At 49.3% G+C, this 8,936-nt stretch overlaps 2 protein-coding genes across 2 annotated transcripts in view; both read right to left on the bottom strand.

The window, feature by feature from the left end:
• LOC123179968 (protein NRT1/ PTR FAMILY 6.2) overlaps window positions 1-3,245 on the bottom strand; it is a 10,476-nt gene extending 7,231 nt beyond the window's left edge. Inside the window, exons 1-2 of the mRNA XM_044591902.1 lie at window positions 2,971-3,245; window positions 2,298-2,393 (exon numbers count right to left, since the gene is read on the bottom strand). The gene's annotated coding sequence lies outside the window, so the exon portion shown is untranslated. The remainder of the gene's footprint in view (window positions 1-2,297; window positions 2,394-2,970) is intronic.
• A 407-nt stretch (window positions 3,246-3,652) lies between these two features.
• Window positions 3,653-7,154, bottom strand: LOC123179969 (receptor-like cytoplasmic kinase 176). The gene is made up of 6 exons (XM_044591905.1): window positions 6,679-7,154; window positions 5,325-5,641; window positions 5,101-5,236; window positions 4,869-5,011; window positions 4,652-4,775; window positions 3,653-4,358 (listed from the first exon to the last, which is right to left on the bottom strand). The coding sequence occupies exons 1-6, from the start codon at window positions 6,734-6,736 to the stop codon at window positions 3,925-3,927; spliced, it is 1,212 nt and encodes a 403-aa protein (XP_044447840.1). The 5' UTR covers window positions 6,737-7,154; the 3' UTR covers window positions 3,653-3,924.
• Window positions 7,155-8,936: the final 1,782 nt, after the last annotated feature.

Here is an 8,936-nt window from a genome sequence, read left to right as displayed (position 1 = left end):
CTTTTGGGAGGTTCTCGAGACACCTCGTGCTATTAGTGGGTTCGGTTCAGTTCCGCGAATAAAGTGTATTGATGGCATCAGCAGGACCGAGGGTCACTGACATGTCTTGTCACATCAAAGCTTTGACTGGCCGCATCGTGACGCCTGACGACGCCTCGGGTATGGAACTCTTTCGACCTCCCCCGCTTTATTTAAGGGGGGTCGCGAAGAAGCGGTAGGGTCCATCACATCTCTTCCCCAACTTCCCCCATAGGAGTTTGCATCTCCTTCGCCGCGTCCTCCGCACTCAAGTGCCACCGCCATGCATTTCCACGGCTCACCTCGAGCTCTCATGGAGCCATCTTCCCCTTTGTCCCCGATCCTCACACCGGGAGTTCCATCAGTAATGGTTATCCCCACATCGGCCTCGCCAGCGGCCGAATCGAGGGGGCAGCCGGACACAATCATTCTGCATTCTAAGCTCAAGGCAGGGGCGACATTAGATGCGGCACGTGGGCCGATGCCCGGCGTTGAACTTGCCGACGCCGGGGAGGAGAAGAAGTTGCGGAGGAGGACGTCGTGGATGGGGAAGAGTCCTCTGAAACGGCGAGGGCTCCATAGGTGACCTCCAGCAAGGAGAGAGGGGCGAGGGAGCCCGTCATTTGGAGACGCTCCTCCTTCTCCCTCGACGAGATGGACAGGTTGCAAGGTTTGGCTGTCTTCCCCCAAGATCTTCAGTGGCGCTAACCCGAGAAAGGAGAGTACCCCACAACCTTTAGAGGGCGTGGGTGATGATCTTTAGCCCCCTTTTCAAGAGGGGATTCTCTCTCACGGTCCACCCCTTCCTTCGTGGGTTGCTCCAGTATTATGAGCTGGAGATCCACAACCTGAATCCCAACAGGGTCCTTCAAGTGATCGAGTTCATCGCGTTCTATGAAGGCTTCTTGGGGGTCAAGCCCGACTTTGCTTTTATGGAAAGCTCTATTTTTCACTAAGCTTTACTTCTCCAAGGAAGAGCTCTCTCAAGTCAGATGCCCTTGCTTCACCAGGAGGAGCATCAAGGGGGCGCCGCAGATCACCGCCCCTTCCTTAAACATGGGTTGGCACAACCTACGGTTCTACTGCGCCAATGCAGGCCCTGATGGCGTGATGGCGTTCATCACTAGGGAGCCATCAACCTAGGAGGAGATCCTTTCTCAGGTGGACCTAAAAGCGGCCCGGGCTCTAGAGCCTCTCATCTCGGCCTTGGTGAGCAAAGGGCTCTTGGGAAGGGGGGTCATGGATGAGTCATCATGAGTCGAATCTAGCCCGCGCACTTGAGATGTCAACCCTTGTGGGCACTGACCACCTTGGGTGACATCCCATGGTACCTCGGTAAGGAGGTGCTAAGCAGGGCTCACAGCCTTGCGAATCATGTCAAAGGTGCGCCAGACCAGCAACCGTGAGCCGCCTATGATGGCACGTGCCTTCCTACTATGGGCTTGTGCCGGCTTTCTGTCTTCCACGTGCGCTAACTCTTTCCTCCCGTTGGTTGCTTGTTTTATGTTCCTTACTTCCTTTGCATCTCAGCTTTCCATTTCCTGGCAGTTGGGAGGCTTGCTAGTCAATCATGTACGTGAGCGCCTCCGGGACAAGGGGCCCTCAGTACTCTATCAGTGTGTCCTCCGAGGAGCCGATGACAGGGAACGTGGGCCCCTCCTCTGAGGCGAGAACGGCTGAGATCTCGTGCCCGGGCTCCCTTTTTCGTGCTCAACAGCTGAAAATTCCTTCCCTCAAGGGAAAAGCCGCAACCGCTCCGGAGAAGACAAAGGCCGTCGAAAGGTCCCTAAAGAGAAGAGGTCTGACTCATCCCTGGTTTGGACGGCTCATACGATGTCCACTAGAACAGAAATGTGCGCGTTGCCGCGCCCATCTGTCTTAAGGGTAGAAGTTTAAATTATTAGAGAAAATTAGAATGATAGAAGTATTTGGTAATTTCAAGGGGGAAATTATAACACCTTGAAGTTGCTGGTGGGGCATATGTGAGTAGATTGTGGGTGAGAGTGAGATATACAATGTATGCCCAATGCTTCTCCTATTCTGATTTGGATTGTTTGACTATTCTATTATTTTCTCCTATCTCTTATCTAATCACATGTTCCTCGACTTATTATTCTGTAGCGTCTCTAATCAGATGATATGGCATGCAGGCGTTTGTGCAAGGTCTCTGGCACCAAGCACCTGGTGTCAATTTTTATTAAGTTGTTTGAGTGCTATTTTATACGATTGTAACAAACCAAGAACGAAGAAGACAGTAATTACACTAAGCTTGAACATACCACTGGAATATATATTTTTTCTGAATGACTGAGCATCGGCATTTCCATCCTTGCAAAACAAAGCAAAGCCTGCTCTTCAGAGTACTCTCCGTTCACCTAATAATATGGATACCATCATCAAGATTAATATGATACTCTCCGTTCACCTTATAATATGAATACCATCATCGATATTTCATTGTTCCATTCAAGGCATATAAATGCCCGACTGAGGATGCAATGTACAGGTGGTGCATAAAACAAAATTGTAGGATCCATGAAGCTGACAGATGGTGTTTACTCTCAGTAACTATATCATGAGGAAACACAATTGAGAATCTCTCCATTGCATTAGTGCCTGCAATAATAGTAATATAAATAATGGCGGAGGCTAACATTGTCCAGAAGGATGTTTTCATATGGTTTTGCAATTAGTATAGCTCATCATCAAGACATTCAGATTGCGATAGCCTGTCCGTTTGTTATGGTGAGTGTTAACCTGGTCGGACGCCAGAATACTATTTACAGTAGCTGATTACCTCGGTGAAGAGCACATGTCAAATTTTACCATCCAACAGGAACATAGAAGGTGAAATCTATCCATCAGCTTTGCTAGTCAGTTAATTTAGTACAGCAGTCTGAAATCTATCTATCAAAGTATAGTACTATTTTACTGAAGAATAAAAACGCGCACCTAAAGGAACGGGAGGAGGAGCCGGGGCTGATCTTGGCGCCCCAGCGATCGCCCGCGGATCGGAGGAGCCTGACGGCGGCGGGGATCGGCGCTCGGCCGGGATTGCAGGCTGAGGATGAGGAGGAGCGGCTCGCGGCGTGAGGGGCTCGATTTGGCGCGGCGGAGCCATCCACCGGCGCCGGCGTCGGCCGAGGAGGAGGAGCGGCACTTGGGCCGGAGGGGAGCGCGGGCGAGCTCTGTTTTGGCGGCTGAGCTGCGTGCTCTGCCTTGGGCCGCCGCCGTACGCTTGCCCAGACAATAATTTGGCTGAAACCCCTAAAAAAACAAGGATAATTTGGCTGAACCCACCAAGTAAATAAAAAAGATCAACGTGGCCAACTGTTTAAAATTACAGAAGGTGATTTCCCCAACTTTCTCTGGAACATATACTAGTACTTATGATATGAACAAAATGGTCAACATCCCTAAGGCAAAGAAGAACAGTTGACCCATGGAAGTCATGGCCTGCTCTGCTAAAACACTAATATAATTGTTCATTCACATTTGACAAATGAAGTGACAACTATGTACTTACACAATACTCCTCTAAAGAAATATAAGAGCGTTTAGATCACTTACACTGTTCATCTTCATATTTTAAGGGTTTGGTTTAACAGGGTGCATGCATCTAAATCAGATGATGTAAACAAAACCTCTGGACCTCATAAATCAGACCAAAGCATCCAAGCATTGACAAAAAGAGCTACATACAGACTAGCTACAACCGGATAGATACAAGCTGTACACACCAACACTAGAAGCTGCAAAGATACATCCCTACAACACAGGCACAAAACATTCACAAATCCGCTGCCTCTTCGCAGATCGCCACTCTAAAACCCTATTATACCATACATACATTACACCTCAACGCATCTCTCTAGTAGATTATGCTGTGTGATCCCACTCGACCGGTCAAACCGGTCTCGGTGAGGCGGGCTTCTTGTTGTTCCCCTTGGTCGACGACGATCTCGAGCCGTTCAGGCCCCGGTTGCTGCTCGGCTTTCTCTGCAGCTGCGGGCGAGGGCTGTTCCCTCCCTCCTTGGCGTCGTGGAGCTGCTCCAGCGCCACGACGACCTGCTCCATGCTCGGCCTGTTCCTCGAGTCCACCGAGAGGCACTGCAGCGCCAGCGACGCGGCCTTCTGGGCCTTGGCGAGGGAGTACTGCCCGCCCAGCCGGGGGTCCAGGACACGGAAGATGCGCCGCTTGCTCGTCAGGTACGGCCGCGCCCACTCCACCAGGTTGTGCTCGCCGGTCGGCCGGTTCTTGTCCACCGCGCGCCGCCCCGAAAGCATCTCCAGCAGGACCACGCCGAAGCTGTACACGTCGCTCTTCGTGGTCAGGTGGCCTGATAATGGAAATGTTGTAGCAGGAAAATTAATTTTAAGTTCGGCATGATGGTTGATGACGCAACCGGGGTGACAATGCAATCGCGATTCAGGTAGGTGTGTTTAGATTTTCAGCAAGATATTTGGGCACATGAGAATTAAAAAGTTGTAGCCGAAAAATTAGTTAAGTTTGGCATCTTGGTCGATGACGCAACCAGACTGACAACGCAATCATGATTCAGGTAGGCGTGGTTAGATTTTCAGCAAGATATTTGTGCAGCTGAGGATTCTGAAAGTGGAATAACCAACCTACCTGTTGCAAGGTATTCTGGTGCAGCATACCCATATGTCCCCATCACCCTTGTGGACACATGGCTCTTGTCACCGGTCGGTCCGTCCTTCGCCAGGCCGAAATCTGAGAGCTTCGCGTCATAGTTCTGAAGAAGAAATTGCGTGCCTGTCAGATCAACCGATAGAGATATTTTGCGGACACAAAGGAAAAGATCCTTCAAGGCTGTGGACATATATACCGCATCTAGGAGGATATTAGAGGTTTTGAAATCGCGGTAGATGACTTTGGCCTTGTCACTGTGGAGAAACGCGAGCCCTTTTGCTGCTCCATGGGCAATTTTCATCCGAAGGTTCCAGGAGAGCGGCTGGAAATGTGTACTCCCTGAATGTTGGAACACTTTTAGCATCATTGCTTCAAAACTGTAGAATTAACACCCAGCAGATAGGGAAAGTAAAAGGCCAGGCACTTACTCCTAAAGAGATGATTCTCCAAACTCCCACGAGGCATGAACTCGTAGACGAGAAGCCGCTGTTCGTCTTCGACACAGTACCCAACGAGCTTTACAAGATTCGGGTGTGATAGTTGTCCGAGGTAATTCACTTCAGCCTGCGCCCAAAGGAAGAGCATGTCAGACACAATGCAAAACTGAAAGAAGCTAGAAATCCCATTTCCAACAGGCAAAATTGTCACTAACCAGCCATTCCCTATGGCCCTGATAGCTTTCCTGATTAAGCTTCTTCACAGCAATGACCATCCCGGTGCCAGGCTTGGTTGGGGTGAGGGTCTTCTCATCGATCCACCCCTTGAAGACTGACCCGAACCCTCCCTCTCCTAGCACACTGTCTGGCCGGAAGTTTCTCGTGGCGGTCCTCAGCTCATTGAAAGAGAAGGCCTTGACATTCGCTGACTCCAGAATCTCCCCCTCGCTCCGTGGCACTGACGCCGCGGAGGCATAGCTGCTGGAGCTGCTCAAGGCCGCCCCATTCCTACTAGCATACTTGGAATTTGTCCCTGATCATTATAGGATGATGGTTCAGACTTTCAGAGATTATTCACTCACATTTTAGCATAAATAAGTTGATGTCCCTTATCATTTATCTTATCTGCCTAACATTGAACAGAAAATAGGTTCATCATGGATAAGTTAGGTCGAACTAAATATGCATTTCGCTCTTTAGTTTCGCTTAGGAAAGGAAAACTGAACATCCAAAACAGGACAGTCAATAACTTTGAAGGAAAGCACGTGGATTTAGCCAAAAGTAGCATCAAAATTTGAGCTTTCCTCTATGTCTTATTTGAACTGGGCACTCAGAAAAATCAGAGGAAAAGTCAGATAAAGTTAAGTGAAGCATTTTACATCGGAAGCTTCCTCTCCCCTAGGCCCAGAACGGAAAGGCATGATTCCTTACACATGAAGCAGGTCAAGAGGAAGAGTCCAAGCTCACGACAGATTTTCCATAGGAGGGACTGAATTTTCCTGGGTGGCAAATTAAGTTTGTGCTGGACTGAATTTAGTGACTCGCCAATCTTGACTCTTGAGCCGATTAAACGGAACGAAATCAGCATAACCCAGCTTTAGTTTTAGTTCCCGCAAAGAGTGAGGAGACGCAAAGTACTAGAGAGTTAACACAGACCAGTGATTTGTTGAGTTTTCTGAAGGAGGATGATTCCTTACACATGAAGTAATTTGTTAAGTTTCTACTTGATATTTGGTAGGAACCAGATTAAGTTAACTGAACCTAGTGTTTGCCCCATGTTGAACCAGTTGGATTGGACCGAAACCGGCATAAGCTAGGACTCGTTTCGGGAAGGAGAGAAGAGATGCAGAGCACGAAGTCAGCACAAACCAAACCACCAGATTAGAGAGAGAGAGAGAGAGAGAGAGAGAAATGGTTTGCTGAGCCCTTGTTTTTCATTCAGGATTTGTTTGTTCGACCCTCTGGGCACAGATTAGTTATGAACTACTAGTGGTACTGCTAGTATAGTAGTGGTAAAAAGATTTGTAAAATAGCATGAGGAGGCGGAGGGAGGAAGACGCAGGAACGCACCTGAAGGGGAGGAGGAGGAGCTGTCGGAGCTGATCTTGGCGCCCCAGCAGTTCCCCATGGCGACTCACTCGCCGGACCAGACCTCGAATCGAGCCGCCGGAGATGAACCGGCCAATCAACTTTCAGAGCAGAGCAAGAAAGAGAGAGAGAAAGAAGAGAGCAGAGCAGAGCAAGAAAGAGAGAGAGAAAAAGAGGGGGGGGGAATCGGAACTCCTCCGGGAGGCCGGCGGTGGAAAGAAAGTATATCTGCCTTTGCGTGCGTCCCCCTCCGCCCCTCCTTTTCCCCGTGCGCTGGCTACCCGGCCGGCCCCCTCCTCAACTTTCTCCACCACCGCCACCGCCACCGATCGAGCGGGGGAAAGGCAGAAAGCGAGCGAGCGGGCGATGGGAGGGAGGAAGGGGAACCCGATACACTACCACTAGCACTAGCACGGGTGGTGGGGCAGGCGGGCGGGCGGGCGGAGGCGGGGCCTGCTTCTAGAAGGAGGGGGAGGGAGCCATTGATGGGGGGCGAAAAGGCGAGGGAAAGGGAGGGGCGGAGTGGTGGTTGGGGTTGGCCTCGCCGGCCGCCTCTGCTCGCGGGCGTCGACACGAGGGCGCGCTGACGTGGCCTCGTGCGTTCTATTTTTTTCGGCTTGGTCTGGCTGCGTGGAGTCCAGAGGGGCACGCACGGGCGCGGGCACCTGGCCAGCCGGCCGAGCTTATCGGCGGGGCATGTTTAGTTGTGTACATTATTTGTGCAATGCATCAGTGGCTTAGTTGGGCCTAGCTGAGCAGATGCTAGCGAAAACCATGTTATGCATGTTGTTTGGTTGCTTGAATGTTTGTCTGCATGCATGATAGCACCAATTCACCTGGCTGCGTGGAGTCTAGGTGGGCACGGGGACAGCCAATCTAGCTTATCATCAATGGGACAAAAAACTGAATATGTGAACTAATAGCCACGCCTCAATGGAAGACCCCTGATGTGAACTATGCTAAATTGAATGTTGACGGTGCTTCTCTGAAGGAGGATGGTACAGCCGGGACTGGGATGATTTTGCGTGATCATGAAGGCGCAGTCATCTTCGCCGCCGCGACGCGGATGCTCTTCAATTGTGGGGGCCCTCTAGAAGCGGAGATGGCAGCTATGGACGAGGGGCTTCGGCTTGCTCTTCATTGGTCCAGCTTGCCGTTGGTTGTTGAAACGGACTGCACCGAATTGTTGAAGATGGTGCAATCTAAAGATATGGAGCGATCGAGGTATGCGAACCAGATTAATGAGATCAAAAGGATTCTGACTCATGAAAAAAACACCAATCTAGCTAAGATTAGCAGGTGTGCAAATGTAGCGAGTCACACCCTTGCTTGTATGGGGCGCTCGCAAGAGCGCACTGCCTGTTGACTTCGAAACTCCCCGGTCAAAATAGCTAGCATCGTCATCTCTGAATGTAATCACCACGGTTGATGAATGAAAAGTTCCTTCCCCGCAAAAAAAAGGACAAAAAAATAAATAAACTTATCGCTACGATATATATAGTATTCCCTCACATCCATAATAAGTGTTGCAGTTTTGAACTATGGCTGAACTTTAGTTCAAAATGCGACGATTATTTTGAACCGGAGAGAGTATGAAACGAATGTTAATGAAATCATGGCTAATTACTCGTGTGCCAGTATATTTTCTACTCCGATTATACATGTGATGGTCCAGCATCGAGAGTCGTTCGATGGATAAAAGCGAATATTATCCTGAAAAAGGCGAATATTCAAATCCAAACGGTCAATTTCGGCTGCCCGTGATTGCCACGCCAGATCGCCGTCCGTACAACGCATCCGTTTTTCTTCTTGTGTTTTGTTTATGTGGCCGGTACGTAGGTGCGACAATATTAGTGGTTACGGCGATATCCGTACACCAATCGCCTACTTTTTTTTATCTTATTTGTTTCTAGCTAGCCGAGAAAACGTAGTGGACCTTGTCGCGATCGAGATTAACAAAATAATGCATCACCATTCGTGGACGATATATATATGGCCAATACAGTTTGTGGCTGGTAACCAAATTGTCAAATCAGTGGCGTATGTCCTCTAGTATTGTTGTGCTTGGCTCCGTCCTCTGGCGGCTCTCCTCCGCCGGTGTAACATCTCAAAATTCTAAATTTTGGAATGCTATATTAAATAAATATTTATGCTTGTTTGTTTGATTGTTGTGTGACTGATTGTGTGAAATTGAGTGAAATTTAAAACTTTTCTTGAAGTTAAATGAGAGGGAATGAAAT

The sequence above is a fragment of the Triticum aestivum genome, chromosome 1D (assembly GCF_018294505.1).
Source record: "Triticum aestivum cultivar Chinese Spring chromosome 1D, IWGSC CS RefSeq v2.1, whole genome shotgun sequence".
NCBI classification, from domain to species: Eukaryota; Viridiplantae; Streptophyta; class Magnoliopsida; order Poales; family Poaceae; genus Triticum; species Triticum aestivum.
Note: the sequence above shows the minus strand (reverse complement) of the source record. Positions and strands in the feature narration are given on the sequence as shown.

Bases quoted from the DNA above. Each gene is read 5' to 3' on its own strand.
- LOC123179969 (XM_044591905.1), bottom strand. From the start codon at position 6,736: ATGGGGAACTGCTGGGGCGCCAAGATCAGCTCCGACAGCTCCTCCTCC. The intron at 5,642-6,678 runs GTGCGTTCCTGC...TATAATGATCAG, and splicing joins CTCCTCCTCCTCCCCTTCAG to GGACAAATTCCAAGTATGCT. The intron at 5,237-5,324 runs GTTAGTGACAAT...CTTTGGGCGCAG, and splicing joins AGGGCCATAGGGAATGGCTG to GCTGAAGTGAATTACCTCGG.